At 37.6% G+C, this 22,341-nt stretch overlaps 1 protein-coding gene across 2 annotated transcripts in view; it reads right to left on the reverse strand.

The window, feature by feature from the left end:
* Nucleotides 1-22,341, reverse strand: part of LOC140486221 (uncharacterized) — a 47,077-nt gene that overhangs the window by 6,250 nt on the left and 18,486 nt on the right. For both annotated transcript variants that reach the window (XM_072585055.1, XM_072585054.1), the window contains exon 2: nt 16,582-16,902. In XM_072585055.1, coding sequence (XP_072441156.1) covers nt 16,582-16,902 — 321 coding nt within the window. The remainder of the gene's footprint in view (nt 1-16,581; nt 16,903-22,341) is intronic.

Raw genomic sequence — 22,341 nt, forward strand, 5'->3', positions numbered from 1 at the left:
AAACTTCCACTCAATCTTTCTTTGATGGAGCGTTTTTATATTTGAAACTTCTTGTGTTTCTGACATAAGGGTTCATTATGCAGGAAGGCAACCGGTTAGTGTGTGTTCATTCAACACCCCAGTGTGCTCTAGTTTTCCCTAATAGTAGCCAGAGTAACAATTTTATTCATGATTTGGAGATGCGGTGTTGGACTGGGGTGTACAAAGTTTGAAATCACATAACACCAGGTTATAGTCCAACAGGTGTAATTGGAAGCACTAGCTTTCGGAGTGATGCTCCTTCATCAGGTGGTTATGGAGTACGCATTTGTAAGACACAGAATTTATAGCAAAAGTTGATAGTGTGATGTAACTGAAATTATACATTGAAAAATACCTTGATTGTTTGTTTAATCAAACTATTTTTTCAATATATTATCTGGGCTGACACCAATTGTTAAAGTTAACCTGAGAATGTAACTTTTTTTTAAAAAAACGTTTTGTAATTTATATATGAAAGAAGTGAAATTAACATGGTCATTCTAACAGATGAGAGACTTAACAAACAATCAAGGTATTTTTCAATGTAAAATTTCAGTTACATCACACTGTAAACTTTTGTTATAAATTCTGTGTCTTACAATTTTGCCCTCCACAACCACCTGATGAAGGAGCGGTGCTCTGAAAGCTAGTGCTTCCAATTAAACCTGTTGGACTATAACCTGGTGCTGTGTGATTTTTAACAATTATATTGTTTTAGTACTGATTTTCCAAGCTATCTCAAGGTAGTTGTAATCGGATTACAAACAGTAGCTTGTCCTGCAACATGAAGATTATGTTCTATCATTGAAAACAGAGGCAAACATTAATCTAATGAAATGATTCATTTTTTTAAACAAAAGTGGATGATGGACACCAGAAGCTCAGTAAAAGTCGAAAAGAAAGCTTGTTTTTTTGCAAAGGTTGGTCAGTGAAGGTGAGGTGAAATTTGATTTTCACAGCAACAACAAAAATTAACTGCAAATTAATAATAAAGATTGAGAAACAATGTGGACCAAGAAAGTCCATACATTATTGTATTTTCATTTGGCTTAAACAGTTACTTTTGTTAACTGGTAGTGATGAGAAAATTATATATAACACTTACATTTTCTTTGAGTCGCCAGTCATGATTGACTCAGTACCCCTACCACTGAGAGAGTTCATTGGATCAGGCTCAAATCTAATTGTTGAGAGTTTACCCATGAGCCTCTCAGCCAGACATCACCAGGTAAAAACAAGCCTGTTGCTTCTGGTCCTCCAGATTATTGATTGATGCGAATTCTTCAGGAGATCCAACAGTGATAAGGGGAGGTTTTTTTTTCATTTCTGAGGTTGGGGTCTTAGAAAGACACGCATTGAAGGCAATTGCAAGGAGTCTTTCAGCAGCTATCTTTTTTACTCTTTCTCTACCCCACATTGGGGCAAATGGAGATGCCTCCTAATCTGGCAGCAGATTGTCCTGGTTTTCTAGTTGGGAGACTAACCACTTTTTACACCTGCCTGGAAGGCAGGTAATCAGGCAAGTGGCAAGATAAAGCTCTGAAGATGCTGTTAAATGAACACTAAAGTGCAATTGGTGAAATGGAAAATTCCCCAATGTACCTTCTTGACCAGCATTTAATCATTAAAGTTGTGAGAAGGGTGTGTGTATCTCTCCAAGGACCAATCACCCAATTATTTATCCTTCACACCATATTCTTTGCTATCTCCAAAGTGCGGGAAATTTGAACCTTTGATATTTGTTCCAGATCTCTAAGTGATATTAAATCAAAACCTTAAATGGAGGTTAATGGTGTAAGTTTCAAAGTGAAGATTAGGATAAAATTAACTAGAATAAAGTTTATTAATTGACATAAATTGAATTGTATCCAATAATTTTTGAAGACGTGGTGCTAATATCAAAAAGCAGTATATGATTTAGAAAATGAGAAACATTTTACTTATTAAAGATCTACAATGAGGTGATGTCTTGGTATTATTCTAAAGAAACCAGCCAAAGTTATGGACTGAATTTCTGTAGTGAATTGTGCTACTATTATGTCATTTGAAGGAAATAATACACACATTTCTGTAGTTAGCAATGTAATTTACATGAGCATTTCCTGTATCCCCTCATAGGTATATCTTTAGAATAATCATTGGTGTAAGACCTTTGTAGCATTTGGAAATAATGCCTAGGAAATGAGAAGTTGTTTCAAAATTATACTACTTACCCTTAAAAACAATGTACTTTTGAATTACTTACTTTGCGTAAACCTATATTCATTTAATCCATCTTTCAAAGGCAGAATATTTTGTTAGAGTATAGAAAGATGTATTTCAATTGTTTTTTGGTATTTCAGTGAATTTACAATAGACAAATGGGTGCTGCTGGGAAAATCATGGCATATATCATTTATAAAGCAACTTAGTGTGGATTGTGGATAGTTGAAATAAAAACTGAAGGTGCAAGAGAAATTGTTTCCAACTGACTGAATGAAGGGAGAAAAACATTTTTTCCTTGTTTGATCTCTACCATTTGCAGTCATGATTCTTCTGACACTTTGTCAGTTCCACAATGTCCAGTTTCCCTGCTCTGTTACCTCTTCTTCACAATAGATATGCAATCCATCTACACATCCATTGCCCAGCAAGATGGTCTAACTCTGAAGGCTCTCCCCTCCTTCCTTGAAAGGACAGCTGAACAGTTACTGAGCTTGATCTCACTTTGAACAATTTCTCCTTTAACACAAGTTTCATTTTCTCCAAAGTGATGGTACATCTATGAGTCGCGATGTGGGTCACACTAATGCCTGTTTGTGGAATATGTGTGATACTCCTTGTTCCAGTATTAAAGACATCCTTTATTTTATTCACTTTCACTCTTATTCAACCTCAAAGATTAATGTTGTTTCACATTTTTTTGTGGACATAGAATTTTTTGGAAAACATTGTGTGAAAGATCAAATTTAACAATTTTGTAGAACCTAAGAGATTTGCAATACAAATGCAAGTTATTCAACCCCGTTATGTTTGTGCTGCTTCCATACAAGTTAAAACTAATTCCACTGTCCTGTTGCTATCTCATAATCTATCCCTTTTACTGTTTCAAATGTTTAACAGCACCATTCTCAAAATGGTGGTCAAGTTTCTGTCTCCATTGCTTTCATTGACAAAACTGTCCATAGGTGAACAAATGTATTCTAACCTCTCTTCACTCCTTCAGAAATTATTCTTGATTGAAGCTTTCAAAATTGATTCCAAATAAATAGAAATAAAATATCATCCTTTTTTTCTTGAAGTCTGCAGTTGATTTTCTTTGGAGAGTTCATGGTGTACCTCCAACATACAACTGAATTCAAATCTCCACTGCTATCATCTGTCTTTGATGAGTTTTTGGTTGATCAGTTTTCATAGGCAAGCTAACAAGAGGTTTGACCTGCATTGAGGAGACACTGCATTGTCCCTGCTCAGTGCTGCTACGATGGTGATTCTGCATAGTACCCATACATAGCTCCTATTCTCGGCGTAATGGCTGTCGAACCAGAAACTCTGGTCTGAGCTGGAATCTAGATCATCATTTGCCATTGGAGAATGTTGTAAGTGACCTGAACTGCCTTTACGCCAGAAAGTGGAGAATAAGTGCGATGTGTGGTTTCCTATGTGGTGAACCTCGTGGTGATACCCCACTGCAGTGTTTAGTTAGAGCTGTTTAGTTAATTCTGTATTCAAAGGGGGAAGGAGGATAAGTGAAATGGATGATAAGGATGTTCAGATCAAAAGGCAAAGGAAGTGAAAATTGTGGCATAGGAGGAATATAAATACAAAATCAGTGTCAATAGTAGAGTCCGAGATGGACCAGGTGAAGGTGAGAGTTGGATAGAAATCAGAAGCAAAATTGATTTTTTTTTTCCAATTCTGGACAAGAGAAGGAAGCAATACCAATGATATCATTAATGGAAGTGAAAGAGAGTATTGGGAGGGAGCCCATGTAAGATTGGAACAAGGAGTATCACACGAGGTTCATCACATATGAAAACCACACGTAGCAGTTATTCTCCACTTCCTGGCATCAAGACAGTTCAAGTCACTTTTACAGTATTCTCCAGTGGCAAGTGAAGATCGAGTAAACATTCCAGCTCTATTCCAGAATGCTTATTCCAGTTAGTTAGTTTCGAGTTATTTATAAGATAGATGCATAGTGGTAATATCACTGGACTGGTAATGCTCTGGGAAAACGGAGTTCAAATTCCACCATGGCAGCTCGATAATACTGTGGGGGGTGAGGGGAGGTGGTGGTGGGTGCGGGCAGTGGGCAGCAGGGACTGTATTTGCGAGCACTGTCTTGGCTGTATTTATAACTCAGACTTTTCATTTTTAAGGAAGACATTCTTAGACATTTCTTGTATCCTGAAATAACTTGTGCTGTAATCAAAGGGAAGTTAGGTCTGACTTTCTGGCGGTCAGTGCTCTATCTCCGATTTCTACAGATGTCTGTACTTCAAGAAACTGATGCGGATGGTTTTGAATTATCTGTTGTCTGGAGCTGTTACCCTATTGGCCTTCAATTAGTTTTGCAAATTTCTACAATGAAGAAATTGTATTTTACATGCAGATTCCCTGCTATTATAATTTGATTTTGCCTCCAACAGGTCATTTTACCTGATGGTTATGTTATCACATATAATAATCTCACCCAGTTTATGTTATGCTTATTGAAGAATTCAGCAGATGTTTATTACAAATAGCTATTCCATATAAACATTACATTAATAAGCAATCGGTGTCTGGCCTCACATTAAGTTTTTCATTTTCAACTGTGAAGCACACTTAAGGTAGTACATTGTGATCCTGAGTTAATATTGAGTATGAGACTTGGCTGTATAATTGATATCATGAGCAGGTGTTTTAAAGAGAACATCAGTATGAGATATAACATGCACAAAGGCCACAGTGTATGGGGGTTTGAGAAAGTAAACGCTGACAAATGCCCACTGTCACTTGGAGCTGGATGTCTGGTTTGATTTTTTTTACTGTCACATATACTGCAATACTGTGAAAAGTCTTGTTTTGTGTGTTTTATAGGCATTATGGTAACAGAATAGAGTGCAGAATACAATGTTACAGCTACTGTGAAGGTACAGAGAGAGATCAACATTGACATTAAAATAGTCCATTCAAATGTGTGATAACAGCAGGGAAGAAGCTATTCTTGAATTTGTTTGTACATATATGCAAACTTTTATACCTTCTGCACTGTCTGAAATCAGCAACTCAGTGGGGAAGATTGGTCTCAATGAAATGTGGGGGAATAACAGTCCATGGTCACATATCATCAGCTTATGGCTCATTCTGCTGTAATGAGCATTTCATTAAAACAATGATCACCAATTTGTTATAACATGATTGATGAATGAGAACACTGTTTCTGAAGCACTAAGTTTTAAAGTGTGTATTTGTTATAACACGATTCTGGCCCTTTTAGTTTAAATGGAGCTGATGATATGTGATTTTCATATAACAGGGGATTGTATGAGAATGGAACTACTGTGTTATAACAGAACTAACTGTATTTATGATGCCAGATAGCAGGGTGAGTACCAGCTGGGAGTTTAGAAGGGCCATAAGACAGGAGCGTGCTATCACCATCATCTTGGTGACAGTGGATAAAGAGGCTTCATCACAGTTGACCTGTGCTGCTAAGCTACCTCTTGTATTGGGCTCAGGAAACACCAGTGTCCTGATTCCCTGCTGGCTCTGCTTTGCTCCTTCCTCAGGTGTGTGACTTTGTCCTACAGAAGAGAGAAAACACTGTCAGTGACTGTGTGGCATTGTGTTTGGGTGATGCATTTTCCATAGTTGGATGCTGCAAGAGGCGGGTGTCAAACTGGCTACACTAGTTTTGTGTGGATGAATTTGAGATGTTAGACTTAAGTCTTGTGTGCCAAGAGGTGCTGCTGGTTGAACATGGAGAATTTGGTACATTGAGCAGCCTGTAGTTTTGGTGGTGTGGGTGGGTATAAGATGAGGTTGTGTGCAGATGTGAGATTGTCTGAATGATGGCATTGTTGCCATGTCTTCAGGTCCAAACTATGAGAATAGACCTTCTGGCCAGCTGCTTCACTCCCCTCTGAGGCTGGTCTTGAAGGCCTTGGCATGCTGTGAATGCCTGGCATTTCTCCCCTCACCCATCTCAACAACTAATGCCTCCACAATCACATCCATCACCTTGGAACCCTTTCTCTGTCCTGTTGTTTTATTTACTAATTAGCAACAATATTATTCAGCGCAGATTGCCTTTAGAAGGAACAGGTTGACTGCAGCACAGCATTCTTCAGACCCTTGCTGAGTGCAGAGGCAGCTGGCAGCACAAAGAGACAATCAGCAGCAAGCAATCCTTTCTCAGCCCCGTACTACAATCAGATGAATGCAGTAGGAACATAATATTTGCATGCTGCCCAAATCCGACAGAACTGGCGCAGAATAATCTCTCTCTCTGGCCAGCAAAACTAAGTTTTAGCAGTTAGTATTTGGATCATATATATTGTACTGAAGAACTAAAATCCCATGACAGCCCAATCATTGTGCTGGTGCGGAAAGTTCCCTTTCTTTAAAAAAAATATTTGTAAGTCATATGTCACCGATTAGCAGACATCTGAGGGTACAGCAGGCAAGTGGCTGTGGGTGAAGAACTCCATGGGCTGGGAGTTTTATGTTCCTAACTAACATCCTATTCCAACAAATAAAACTGCAAGACCAATTTTAATTAAATGGTTAAGGGAATTGAGGTTTTTTTTTAATGAGACCAGCGATGGTGAAATATTAAAAACACTAATGCAACACACAGGTTTGCTTTTATTGAGCTGGAGAAGGCTTGTTATTGCTTGCTGCTTGAGGAAGAAATCTGGCGATGTGCTAGAATTCATGGAGTCCCTAGGAAGTACTAGGAGAAAGTGAGGACTGCAGATGCTGGAGACCAGAGTTGAGAGTGTGGTGCTGGAACAGCACAGCAGGTCAAGCAGCATTCAAGGAGAATCGAAGTTTCTGGCATAAGCCCTTCATCATTTATCATTTTAATATCAGACGATATTAAAATAGTACGGTCACCTGTTGTGGAAAGATCGGCCCATCAAGTCCACACCAACCCTCTGAAAAGTATCCCCTCCAAACCTATTCCTCTAACCTATCTCTGTAACTGTGCATTTACCATGGCTAATGAACCTAGCCCTGGGACTATGAGCAATTTAGCATCGCTGATCCATGCTAACTTGCACATCTTTGGTCTAAGGGAGGAAACTGAGATAGATGGAGGAAACTCTCTCAGATACTGTGAGAGTAGACAAACTCTGCACAGTCACCCGAGGCTGGAATAGGACCCGAGTCCATGGCATTGTGAAGCAGCAGCACTAACCACTGAGTTACTATTCTCAAAGTTAGAAGAGGCTGAAAGACAAAAAGCAGTTGGGGTAACTGACTAATGGCCAAAGTGCAACTGTTTTTAAGAATGCCCTTCAGACAGTGTACATGTGATTTAAATCTCACGCTAGCAAAAGAGGCAAAACCTCATCTCGCTGGGCAATAATCTAGCCCAGTAGAATTGCCCACATCCTGACACTAAATACAAAGGAAAGAAATCAACTGCAGTGAGTTTAGAATTGACTTGCTGAAGCAAAGCCCTTGCAGCAAGCAAAAGTTCTCTTCTATAAATATCTAATGGAAAAATATTTTACCAATGATTTTAATTATGAAGAATTTTGTTGAACCATGTTTATGGACCAGATCTCTCTGCCCAGTGAATAACCACAAAACCAACATTTCCTACAATTCTCATTTTAAAAATGTATGTAATCATTCAGCTATGTTGAACCTTTTGGATGAACTTTACCTGCTTATATGAGTCAATGTGGTTGCATAAGAATGACAAGGCAATTGAAGAAGTGAGATCCTACTTCCATATTCCTTCCAACCCTACATTGAAATCTCCAAATGGGCTGAAAACAGAGCAGTATTGGCAGCACTGGCAACCTTGAAATCCTCTGAAGGAGTAGCAGCTTGGTGTATGGTTGGAATTGAAAATTAGGAAAATAATCTACTTGAAAGGACTTTGTATCATATCACATGACAATTAGCACCTGTAGCTAAAGTTAGTATCATTCTTGTAAAGAGTGCGTAAAGGATTTGAAAATCTTATAGTAGTTCACTCTCCATAGGAACTTTGCATTTTGAAAGCAAGCAAAAACAATAGCTTCTGAGTATTAATGAAGTTGTCTGTAGTTTTCCTAAAACTGCTGCTCTTTCTTATCAATACATACAATGGAGGCAATAGGAGATATGCACATTACAACTCATGGTGAGCTGGTGAATACAGTGGTTTAACAACAGGTATTAAAAAAGTCAAAATGTTCAATCATATAGGATTTTTCATGGCCTATGATATTCCAAAGTATTTTACAGTTAATGAAGTGGTTTGAAGTATGATAACTGTTGCATTGTAGGAAACATAGGAATCAACAGGAACATAGCAAGATTCCACAAACAGTTGTTGACCAGCTCATTTGTTATTGTGTTGTTAGTTGATGAATAAATATTGACAAGGACACTGGGGGGTGCAGGGTAGGGAAATAGACAAAACATCTCTCCTTGTCTACGGACATTGGTCTGTGTTTTTATTCACCTGAGATGACTGAATGGGGTCTTGGTTTATTGTTGTACCTGAATAAAGCACCTCCAGCAATCCTGCAGCCCCTCAGGTTTTGACTGAATTGTCAGCGAGCATTAGAGACCATATGCATAGTGGGGGATTCTAATAAAAAGCTTCTGGGTCAGATTCAAGGGCGCTACATAGCTGCCAACTCAAGTTTCATCAACAACCTCTCATAGCGTAAGTGTTACGGAAATTATGGAATAGTGGAACATGTACATAATTTGTTGTAGAAATATATATTCAACAGTGGTCAATATTATAAGTTTAAATCATTAATTTGTTAGTTGCAGTAGAAATATAAAATTAGGTATCTATACAGTTTATCCAAAATATTGTTTGATCTTAAGTGACCTTTTCATAATCTGATTAAAGATTCTGTGCCTTTTGTTGCAACACGTAGGATGTGGCTTGCAATCATTGCACTAAGATTGTATAAAAAAAACTGTGCATACATTTAAATAGACTTGCAGTAGCTCAAAGAGCAGAAGTCCTTTAAACCTTCAGACTAACAATTAAAAGTTTCTGTATTAAAAGGAGAATAGTAATGATGGCTATTGTAAGACTTGTACAAGATGGCATATCATTTTAACTTATCAAAATAAGCTTCAATACAATCTTTGCAACATGTGGCATGAGGACACTTTTATTTTAACACAGGCAACGCTTTCATGCTTTAAAACTGTTGACTAGACATATAAGGCAACAACAGTATCTAACCATTCTCATTACTATTGTCTTGGAAATCATTTCCCATCTCATGGCTTAATGTTGCAATAATTTTAAGGACTTATGTGAGCTGGCAAGTTTATACACTAGACATGTTCTCAATTCTGTCCCTTGCCCACTCTGGATACCAGTGCACCCTTCACACTCTTTAAAGCAACATTTGCCCCAAATAACTGTTCACAGTAGGTTCTGGTGTAGGACAACTCTAACTCAACTTATTGCACTACAGTTGTCCGATGTTCCTCACACTCACTATATACTCACAAGTTTAAAACCCCTTCCTCCACTGCAAAAGTGCATACCATTAGATTCTTCATCTCTTGCTGCCAACCTTACCTATCCTCATTTATTCCATTTACTTACAGGACAAATTGAAACAGAATGACAGACCATCATTGAAACTCTCAGCCCTTATATTTTCTGGGCATATAGCTGAGTACTGTTGGTGATGGCTAAATCAGTGTGCCAATGCCAACTTAGTAACTGATCACCTAAACCGTTATCCTTTGTTTCCATTTCATCAAATTCAAGAAGGGAATGCTCACACATTCTTATATTCTGGTTTGGTTGCCAGCCTCCTGGATGATGAAGAGGCGAAGGAAAGGGAGATGACATTGGAGTTTTTTTTTCCCATCCCTCATGCATAGGGACAACAGAAAATTGGATGCAATTCACCCACCGATGCCAGTTGCTTCATCCAGTCCCATCTTTCTCAAACTCAAAAGCCTCCACATACTACCTGCTCTCTCCCAGAAATATTGTTGCTGTGAGGATGTATGATCAGTGATTCATGGAATATGAAGGCGTTGACATTGAGGAAAGGGAGAAGGATATGTTACTTCCCCAAAACAAGCGAGAAGAAAGCTTTAGAATATGTTTCCTGCTTTTAAAAATTACTATATAATGCCTCCAGACTCCTGTCATAGCAACTACTGCACGATAGTGTATACTATCTACACGATGCATTGCAGAAATTCATCAAAGATCCTTGGAACCTTCCAAACCAACGACCACTTACATCTGCTACTCTTGTCCTTCTAGATGGATGGGAATGCCACACCTTCAAGTTCCCCTCCAAGCCACTCACCATCCTGACTTGGAAATATATTGACATTCCATCACTGTTGCTGGGTCAAAATCCTGGAATTCCCTCCATAATGGCCTTATGGGTCAACCCAGAGCAGGTGGACTGCAATAGTTCAAGAAGGCAGCTCACCACCATCTTCACAAGGGAAAGTACGGAAGAGCAATAAATGCTAGCCCAGCCAGTGACATCCTCATCCCACAAACGAATTGTAAAAAAAATTCTCACAACTACCTTTGATAAACTGATCTCATAAATGTCATGCTATGTTACCCTGAATGTATTTGTGGTCTGAACCCTGGAAATGTCCAGTTGTTATATGGCAGTTTTCAAACTGGCCAGTAAGAATGCAATGAGAAGGTTCAGAAAGCTTAAGGAAACTTGGGAGAATGTTTTTCAAGGTACCTGAGTGGAAACAGTTTCTACTCAAATACCCTCTCTACCTGGTCCAGCAGCAAGTCTAATCTACCCCTAATATGTCTTTGTGCACTGTTGTCTGAATGGCGCTTGGAGCTACAAATGTTAATTCCATTTAACCTTATTAAAACTAGTACCGCACAGAAAATATTTTGACACTGAAGTGTAATCTATTACTGTAATGTAAGTTTTTATTTTAAATGTGACAATAGGGCAGACCATTTTCCATTCATTCTGATTGTCTTTCCTTTTGGCTTCAATTATAACCCAAGAAATATATCAACTGTATCCCTTTTAAGAGAATAGAGAAAATAGCCTTTAGCCCTGTTACTGTAGTTGTGGTTTTGTCCACGTAACACCCAACTGTGAAAACAGGAAGCTAATGTTGAAATACAGAAGAGAGCCACATAAACCACACAAAATGTCCCCTGCTGCACATGTATATTGGTGGCGTGTCACAGAGAATAGCTACAAGATGATATGGGCTTTTACATTTGAAGAAATTAGCAAAGAGTGATTTTCTTAGATTAAAATGAAGTGATATTGAAAGTTACAAAGTCTTGGAGTCATTTAGTCACAGGAGTTCAATTTGCTCATTGCATTGATGTTGGCTGTACAATTAGTTCTATTTCTCTGATTTATCATTGAATACTGCAGTTTTATTTCCTTCAAGTACCAAGTGCCTATGTTATTTTCTTTTGAAATCCATTGATTGCCTCTGCATTGACCACATTCATGGGCAGCAAGTTCTAGGTCATTATCTCTCACTGCATTAAAAAAAAAATTATTAATCATGTCCTTCCTGCATCTCTTTCCCAAAACTCTAAACCTATATTCCTCAGTCCTTTTCCCATTAGGTAACAGGAACAAGGTTTTCTTGTCCATTTTATCAAAGCGTTTCATAATCTTGTATGTTTCTATCAAACCACCATTCAATCTCCTTTGCTACAAGGAGAACAACCCCAAATTTTTCAACTTAATATTATGACTAACATTCCCCATCCTTGGAACCATTGTGGTCAATTTTATCTCCACCTTCTCAAAACCCTTGCAACCATCCTAAAATGCAGTGTGAAGGAGTCTCTCAATATCTTGTTGTGACCTAACTCGAGCTTTTAAAAAATAACATGCAACGTTTTCTGCTTTTTTGTTCCAATCAATACTTGTATTTTGATACCTAAGATCCTATTTACTGTGTTAACCTCTGTCTTAGTATGTTTTCCCACTTTAAACATTGGTGTATGCATCTCCAGGTCCATTTTGTTAACTGTGCTAATGATCTGTATTCTTCTCCCTATTTCTTTTGTTAAAGTGCATCACCTCACCCCTTTCTGTATTACATACTATTTGTAATTTCTCTGTCCATTCCAATGGCCTATATCGATTTGAGTTGTTTAGTATCACTCCTTTCTAAACTCTGATATCTTTTGGCAAATTTTGAAATTTTACTCAGTGTTCCAATATTCAAGTAGTTTATACATAGCAAAAGGAAAAATAGTTGTCTTTGCATTGACACTTCAGTTTACCACAGTCTACCATCCTCCAGCCTGAAAAAACTATTTCATGAAATGCTGAATTCTGTCATTTAAGTTACTTTCTAAAATAAAAATCAGTTGTGGCACTGATCCTCTTATTTCATAGATCTCAATCTTGTTAAATAGCCTTTTATATGGCACTTTGTCAAATGCCACCTTAAATCTATGTGAACAATATACAGTGTTCCCTTTAACAAGGTTCTCTCTCTGTCTTAATCAGCACAATTAACTAATTTACTCAAACATTGTCTGCCTTTTACTGATATGCTTTTCATTGGTTTCTTCATTAATAAACAGTGAAACACTTTCTTGGTCTTGAATAAAATGCATGGTATCTCCAACTATTCACTATTTTAAGTCAGTAGAAGATTTCTGGGTTTCTTTTTCTGTTGAACTGAGTTCCCATATTTTAGCTTTTTCAGTCTAATTTCACTCTTCACTTTCATTTTTTTTCACTCCACTTGACCTGGTTCTTACGTAGAGAATTCATCTGTCATAACTATCTTGTTTTGCATCTATCCTTGTCATTCACACTATGAACAATCTTTAGGTAAAAACAAGGACAGCAGATGCTGGAAACCAGAGTCTAGATTTGAGTGGTGCTGGAAAAGCACAGCAGGTCAGGCAGCATCCAAGGAGCAGGAAAATCGACATTTCAGGCAAAAGCCCTTCATCAGGAATAGAGGCAGAATGCCTGCAGGGTGGAGAGATAAATGAGAGGGGAGTGGGGAGAAAGTAGCAAAGAGTACAATGGGTGAATGGGGGTGGGAATGAAGGTGATAGGTCATAGAGGAGGGTGGAATGGATATGTTTTCCTGCTCCCTGGATGTTGCCTGACCTGCTGTGTTTTTCCAGCACCACTCTATGAATAATCTTTCTCTATGGAGTACTATTCTCACTGCTCTCCATGTTTTAATATTGTCCATCAATGTCCTCCTGACTCTTCCTTATGCACATTTTCTAGATGTTGAGTCTCGCATAATCTCCCTGCCGGACAGTCCCCTTCTGTTTGCAACAATTTGCGTTTACTGAATCAAGCAAGTTCCACTTAACAACCCCTTTCTCAAGAACCTATTTGTTTGTCTGCCTTGGATGGCCATAACACACACAATATTGAATAAAGAACAATGGATGCTGGAGGTTTGAAACATGAACATGAATTGCTGGAGAAACTCAACTGGTCTGGCACCATCTGTGGTCAGGAACAGAGTTAATGTTTTGACACTGGTGATTCTTGATCAGAACTATTAATGTGGAAAAAATTGAATTGTTGCTGAAGACAATATCCATCTGAGTCCTTTAATTTCAAATTCTTTACTTTAAACCTATCATTCTTCTTGACAGTCTAGTTTACGTGGTCACCCATTGTCATTGGCTATATTCATTCACCTCTCTTAATTTTATCATATTCCCAATCTTTGTCATCCAAGGAGCCCTGGATTGGTTTTGCTTGTGCCTGAGTGGGAAATAGCCTGTACCAGAGGTATCTTCTTCATAAAGATTGCTTCATTACAGCTTTTCCCATCCGTCTTCTGTTTTACCCTTGTTAGATCCCATCACATTACACTTAAATTAGCCCCCTTTCCACATAAAGTTTGTACTTTAGATTGTTCCTTATCTTTTGCTTTACTAGTTTAACTCTTATGTTACAGTGATCATTATTAGCCAAGTGTTCTTCTGTAGACACTTGGCTAATTTGACCCTGCATCATATCCAGTAATGCTTCTTTTCTAGTGATGTAGGAAGCTTATCTATCAGTGAGATTCCTTGAACTTTTTATGGGCAGGGTAATGTCTGTGTATTACCCTGGTGTAAAGAGCTTCAGTAATAGTGGCAATATCAGTGAATTGGTAATCCAGAGATCCAGGTTAATGTTCTGGGAATGTGAGTTAAAAACCAACAACAGTAACTTAACTCCATTAATAAATCTGGAGTGGAAAACTAGTTTCAGTAACAATGACCTTGACAACTATTATCAATCATCATAAAAATAAATATGGTTCTCTCAAGTTTTTCGGGAAGGAAATCTTCCATCCTTACTAGGTCTGGGCTACATGTGACTGCAGATCCACAGCAACCTGTCCTGTGAAACGGCCTATCAAGCTATTCAGTTCAAGGTCAATTACTATTTTGCCACTGATGTCCATACACCATGAAAATGTCAAAAAAAAAAGGAAACAAAGTGCAATTTGTCTTTGGTTCATTTTCAAAATGATCATACTCTTTTGAAAAGAGACTTGGAATGCACAGGCATGTAACTGCAGAACTTAAGCCCTCAATATCTAGCCAGTCAAATATGTAATTGAGATTAAGATCAGTAGACAGGAAAAGTGTTCTTCACACCCTGCTATTGTCTAACTTACCATCTAGCCAACTTATCATGCTATCCAAGAGCTTCTTACAGATCCTCGTCACAAGCTCTTTTTCTTTATTTCTCTATTTCTTTATCAATTGTAAGACCCTATTTTTATGATAGAGTTCAAGAAATGTTTTAGGCTGAGGAAGAATGATATTCTATCAAAGCAATTGTGGAACTGATGCAACTGCTTCTGAAAGCCAGAGGGTTATATCTTGCATCATTTTCCATGATTGATTCTTCACTGCTTTCTTGCTGAAGAAGGATCTTCCTTGAGAAGCTGCTCGCTGCACTTTGCGTTGTCCCAAAACAATATTAAAGGAGCAGATGCATGCAATATCTCCAAGAGAGCTGTGAACACTATTGCCAATTAATGTTTGAGGATGTGGTGATGGGAAATTGGGGTGAAGAGTTGAGTGATTATGGTTAAAGAGACACAATGAAAGAATTGTGGTGTGTTTGGGGAAGATAGATTAAAGGGTTAACTGTTTACTCTCCGGATAGCTGCTGAGCATATGTGTGAGGAGATATGACACTTGGATCTAGGTCACTTGGATCTAGAGCCCAGTCATGTGCTTACCATCCAATGCAGATAGGTATGATTAAAGCCTATGAATGTTCACTCAAATATAGATCACATCATACTACAGCTCCTATGTTAGCCAACATTGCTAACATTTCCTTTCCTGAGATTTTCTTCCTGTCCCTCTCAAATCTGCCATTTTCAACTCCTCAAGAAAATCTTGACTCCCCTTTACTTGCAAGGTATTGCCTCATCACTAACCCCACTTTTCTCCAAAGCCCTTGAATATCTTGTCATCTCTCCAAATCTGTATCTATTTGACCCAAAATAGATATCTACATTCATCTAATACTGGTTCTTAAGTATCCTTAATTGGAATCCTTTGCCTTGTCCACTGCATTTTCAGCGGCGTTGACCATAAATTCTTGAATTTACTCCCTAAAGTTGCTCTCCTTTTAAGATCTTTCATAAAATCTACCTTTCTGATCAAGCTTCTGGTCATTAATCCTAATATCCTTTTCAGCGGATTGTTTCATATTTTGTTTTATGTCCCTGCATAGTACTTTGCAACATTTTTTTCTTATTTGGAAGATGCAAGTTATTAAAGTTGAGATGCAACAGTTGCTCTGACTTTCTATGCGATGTCCTCTTTTTCTCAGATGCCTGTGGTCTCAGAACCTGTACCCATTCAAACTCCCAGTAAAATGCAATATAAGTGCTTCCTCTTCTACCTGAGACGTCATGGGCTCAGGCTTTGGTTTAATATTGGACTGCCAGATTCCAACAGTGACCCAAATTAAATTAAATTTTGCATATCAAACATGGCTAATTACAATTCTTCTGAATTTGGAAGACCTTATCACCAGCAAAAAACAAATTGACCCTTACTTTCAGAATGCAGCTATTTTCACTGTTAACCCACAAGTGCATAGAGGAGCATTTTTTTGCTCCTCAGAAACAAGAGTTCAGGATCTTGGTATCTGTCTGCTAATGTTTAATAATTACAATATTATAGGACATACTGGTATGAGTAAGACTGCAAGCTAATTTCTATTTGAATATCAAAGCAAATTATGGATACTGCGCTTCTTAAAATCATTTTGTGTTAACTGATTCTCAAAATAGCCAGCATTGCAACTATTTGCTCATCACATTAAAAATACATGTCTTTGAAATTGAGAGTCTTTATCATTCAAACAGTTTATAAATAGGAAATGTTCTAAAATTCTGACTTACCTTTTACGTCCAAATATATTTTGTACTCCTGTTTTCCATTTGGAAAGGTCTGAAATATGCAAAAATACCAGTCCTCATCGTCTTTGAGAGCATTTTTGATTGAGATTGTGGAACGATGACTGTTGACTTCCATTGTTATTCGCTTATCATGGTGGTGAGTACCGTTTGGACTGTACACTGCAAGTTTTGTTTTGTTGCTGGATTTCTTCCATTCAACTAATGCTATCTTTGCATCTTCAGAACAGTCACACCGTAATGTAGCTGACTGACCCTCCATAACTGTTACATTTCCATTAGTGTGAAGTTCTATTGTTTGCACACCTAGGTAGAGAGAAAAGAGAAATAAGATTGTAGATTTACTTCATATTGTCTATTAAAATAACCCCAGCCATAATTCTACAAATACAATAAATACTGATGTGACTGAAGTTTACTTATGTGCTTCACCCTCATTTTCAGGCTAACATGTAATATTTTGAAAATTATTCTGTGCTTTTGAAGAATAATTGCTATTGTGCAATAGGAGATGAATTTCTTCAAGTTCCATCTGCTTCTTTGAAGCAATACTGCTAATTGCCTGTTTGTTAGCCTAATCAGGATTTTCACCATTTATACCTGGAAAAGTGGAGAAAAGAAGCGGTACATGGCAGTACAACATTAACGCAGGAATAGGAACAGAGACATGTCAGGGTATATATGTACAACCCATTGAAGGTGACAGGACAGGGTGAGGAAAAAGATACAGTATATGGGATCTTGGGTATTTTAACTAAGTGCATAGAGTTAAGTTTAAAAAGTAATGTGGAAGGTGTTTTTTTTTTAATCCTTGGTTAGATCCAAATCCAAATATTGTGAATAAAAGCAAAATACTGAAAATGTTGGAAGTCTGAAACTGAAATTTGAAACCCTACGGGTTCTGAAGCCAACTCATACAGGACTTGAAACGTTAACTCTGTTTCTCTGCTCTGTTCCTCCAGCATTCTCTGGGTTTCAAATACTGCAACCAGTTTTGGCTATCAGAATATAATGCTTTAGAAAGGATGTTAGGCGTTATAGTTTAGACAGCTGCCCATTATATTCCTTAGAGAAGAAAAGATTAATAATGTTTGATAGAGATGTTTGAAATTCAGGTGACTGGCCAGAGTCTTTAGGCAAATCCATGTTTCTATCAGTGGATAAACTGAGAACCAGAGGACAGAAATGTAAAGTGGCTAGCAAAATAATATAAAGAAAGTTTTATTTTACAAGGTGAATTATTCAGATCTAGAATGCACCACCTGGAAGTGCAATGGAGGCAGGTTAATTTGTGGTTTCAAAGATGCCTGATGGGAAAGAATTTGTAAGGTGATGAGGAAAGGGTTAGGGAATGAGATGAGCTGTTTGTTTTCTTCTACAGAGCCAGAACTTGATGTGTCAAATAGCCTCCTCTGTGCTGGAATGGCTCTATGATTCCAGAAGCTTTTACAATAGAGAAGGAGCAGCTGTAATTAATATTCTGTCCAATATAAACACAGCAGACAATTTACTCATTGTCTTTCCCATAGACTAATAATGTTAAAATCTGCTTTGATAATTTTGGTTGTGCAATGAACATTGGCTGGGATACCAGAATAATTTACTGCTCTTCTGAAAAATTATTATACACTAGAACAGGGAATTTAATCTCTCAAATCTGTTCTGCAGGGTCAGCTTATCTGATTACGAATTGAATTCAGATCACAGTAGTGAAAGCACTGAATCCTAATCACAACTGATTTGTTTTTCATAGCAACCTGAAGATTAGCACTTTCTTTGGAATATGGCACCTTTTTAACAGTTTTGAAGAAAACTAAGACTATGCTTTTCCGAATCTCTCAAATCATAAGTCTTGAACCTATAAACTTTACGAAAAAAAAGCTCATGACTTCCCATAGATATGACTCCTATTGAGATGGGGTGGGGTGGGCGGTGCTTCCACAAAGAGGACAAGCCAACCGCGGTTAATTAGGAAATTTAAGGATAGTATCAAATTGAAAGAAATAAAACATACAATGTGGTAAAAATTAGTGGTAAGACAGAGAATTGAAAAAGTTATAAATACCAACAAAAAGATGACCCAAAAAAGGAGCAAGAATAAACTTTGAGGATACATTTGCAAATAATATCAAATTAGACAGCATGAGGTTTTTTTAAATATATAAAAAGGAATAAAGAGGCTAAAGTGAACGTAGGCCCCATAGAGAATGAGGTTGGCAAAATAATAATGAGGAATCAGGAAATGACAGCATGTTGATTAGATATTTAATATCAGTCTTCACATTAGACTACACAAAGATCGTGGACATACTGGTAGTAATCATAAAAAAAACACCTAGATTCTGAAAAGTGCCAGAGGATTGGAGAACAATGTAACATCTTCATTCAACAAAAGGAAGGAGATAAAAAGTGTAACTACAGTTCAGTTAACTTAAAATATGTTATTCAGAAAATGTTAGAATCTATTATTAAGGATGTAATAGCAGGGCATTTAGAAATGCATGATAAATCAAATGGAATCAACATGGCTTCATGAAGGATTTAACAAGTTTAATAAAATTCTTTGCAGAGCTAGTTAAAGGAGAAACATTACATGCAATACATTTGGATTTCAAGAAGGTATTTGATAAGGTACCAAACATTAGGCTACTTAATAAGATGAGCACCCATGGGATTGAACATGGTATATTAGCAGAGATACAGGATTGGATGCTGCACAGAAGATTGAGCTAAGATAGGGGAATCATCTTCATGATGCCAACCTGTAATTATTGAAGTATCACAGGGATTTATGCTGTGCCACAATTTGACAGGAGGAGGTTTTTTTTTATATGCGGGTTGAGGTCTCACTGGCTAAGCCATTATTTATTGCCCATCTCTAACTGCTTAGAGGGCAGTTGATCCAACCATTCTCTGTGGGTCTGGAATCAATGTAGGCCAGACCAGATAAGGATGGCAGTTTCCTTTCCGAAAGAATACTAGTGAAGCAGATGGGTTTTTCCCAATAATTGACAATGTATTTATGGTCATCATTGGATTCTTAATTCCAGATGTATATTGAATTTAAATTCTGACATCTGCTACGGCAGAATTCAAACCCAGGACCTCAGGATTAACAGTCCAGTGATAATATCACTAGGAATTTTCCTTCCCTAAGAGGAACTGAATATGTAAGGAATATTAGGAGCTGAATAGAATATTCTAGCACAAGGGATTTGGGAGTCCTTGTTTGTAAATAACAACAAAACATCCAAGTTCAGGTAATGGTGAAGGTATATATAATGCTTTTTGTTCATTTCAAAGAGAATGGAATAGTGAAGTCTGCCTAAATCTATACAAAACACTAGCCAGACCACACCTGTAATACTATGAACAGTTTTGGTCATGTTTATCTAAGAAAAGATATACAGACACTGGAGACAGTCTAGAGAAGGTTCATTTGGTTGATCTGTTGTCCAGAGGGACTGTCTTTTGAGGAGTGGCTGAGTAAGTTCAGCCTATGCTCATGGGAGTTTAGAATGAGAGACAACTCTATTGAAACAAAAAAGATTTGTGGGTGATTTGCTGGGGTAGAGGTAGAGATGTTGTCTCCCTTTCTGAAGGAGTCTGGGATCAGAGTGCAGAATATTAGAAGTAAAAGCTTGCCTACTCGGGAAAGAAGTCAGGAAGAATTTTGTTTTGATCTGAGACTAGTGAATGTGTGGACTCCTTTGCCATAGGGCTGTAGAGGCTGCATTGTTAAGTATTTCAAGGCTGGCATTGAAATATTTTTAACTCCACTTCCTTGCTGATTTATGTGGAAAAGGCTGGGAAATGGAATTTGAGGATTAACACGAAGGTTTAATAGTGGAACAGAGTTGATGGGCTGAATGGCCTGTTTCTGCTTCTATGCCTTCTGGTCTAACCTGTGACAGAGAGACATCATGCTGATGTTAAATCATGTTGATACTTGGGGTGCAGGCAATTTATATAAAAGAATACAGGATTGGGAATTATGAAACTTTGTATTTATTTTCTTGAATGAATATGCTTGCATCATTCATCAGTCAGAAATTCTCAATTTCAATGCACACCATGCTGAATTCATCGGTCAAAGCAAAGGATCAATAGGGGTCTCTACCACTATTGTTTTCAGCAGTCTTCGAGTTGGACATAAAATAAATCAGTACTTCTGTTCACTGACTTGTGATTTGAATTGCAACCTATACAAATAAAGATGAAATCCAATGAGGATATGTGGACACTTTGTGTTTCCACCTCAGCGTTAAATGTCTTGTAGATATTAACTGTTTAGTACAAACGAGTCATGTATTGTAGCAATGCCACAGTTGCTAGCATGCCTACGTTTTGAATCAGAGGGCAGTGGCCTCCAGTCCTGTTCCTGAGACTAATCTCAGCTAACACTTTAATGTGCTGAGAGAGGGAGAGAGCTGCTTTGGAGGTTCTCTCTTTTGTACAAAAGGTGAATCAAGGCCATGTCTTTTTGCACAAGTGAAAGTAAACAGTCACCTAAGCACCAATTTGACAAAAAAGAAAGGAATTTTTCCTGTTCAATATTGACTTCAATCAACATTGCATAATTATAGATTCTCTGATGATTATCAGATTGGTGTTTAATGGAACTTGCTGCCTGCCTGCCATGATTATTCCTACATTAGAATAGTGACAACACCTCAAATGTAATTGATTGTCTGTAAAATTCTTGAATGTTGTGGAAAGAGTTTTTATGTTTCTTTTAGATATTAGAATCTGGTCAACACCCATGAAACCATGGCAGTAAGTATGTTCTAGTAACCCTGACAATGTCCTTCAATACTAACCCTGCTAGAATTGTGTGAGACTAGTAAGAGAATATCACACGAGGGAAGAGGTATAATTCACTACTCGTGGAGGCTTGATAGAGGCCTCTTGTATGAATGTAATAACCATGATAACTAGCAGTTTCCACTTTTGTACTCTAACTACAGTGAAAGTGTTCCAGCTTCACAATGCTTTAAGAAAACTAAATAACCTATCTTTTACTATAATAGTTTAGATTTGTTCACTGCTTTATGCATCAAAGCATGGATTATGGTGTTTGATTCTGTGATTGTCCGACAGACAAGAATCTTACAGATACTGAAAGCCAGCATGCATTTTGTTGTTGCTTGGTGTCAGCTGTGTGCTACCAATATGCTTTGTCTGTAACACTGATGCCACAGAAAGCTCACTCCCTGGGAAGTGAGAGTTCCTATGGTTACAGTTGGCACATGATTCTGATGAGCTGCATTGTGCCACTATTTGAATATAATACAACTGTTATCAGTTTGTGGAAAAGTTGTTGTGATTGTAGATGGAATTAATTCTGAAGTCTACTTGATGTACCACAATATCTCTTCAATGTAACTTCATTGAGCATGTTTTTAAATTATTTCAAGCTCTCAAATCTATCTTATGAAATCATAGAAATTAATTGATATTATTAAATGAATATATTTAAAACTGATCAGATTGAAAAATGTTAACTTTATGTATGTTTTGGCAACTCCTCTGATAGTAGAACATAGAACATTACAGTGCAGTAAAGGCCCTTGAACCCTCGATGTTGCGCCAACCTGTAAAACCAATCTGAAGCCCATCTAACCTACCCTGTTACATTATCATCCATGTGTATACCCAATGATCATTTAAATGCCCCTAATGTTGGTGAATCTACTATTGTTGCAGTCAGAGCATTCCACACCCTTACTACTCTCTCACTAAAAA

The sequence above is a fragment of the Chiloscyllium punctatum genome, chromosome 15 (genome assembly GCF_047496795.1).
Source record: "Chiloscyllium punctatum isolate Juve2018m chromosome 15, sChiPun1.3, whole genome shotgun sequence".
NCBI lineage: Eukaryota > Metazoa > Chordata > Chondrichthyes > Orectolobiformes > Hemiscylliidae > Chiloscyllium > Chiloscyllium punctatum.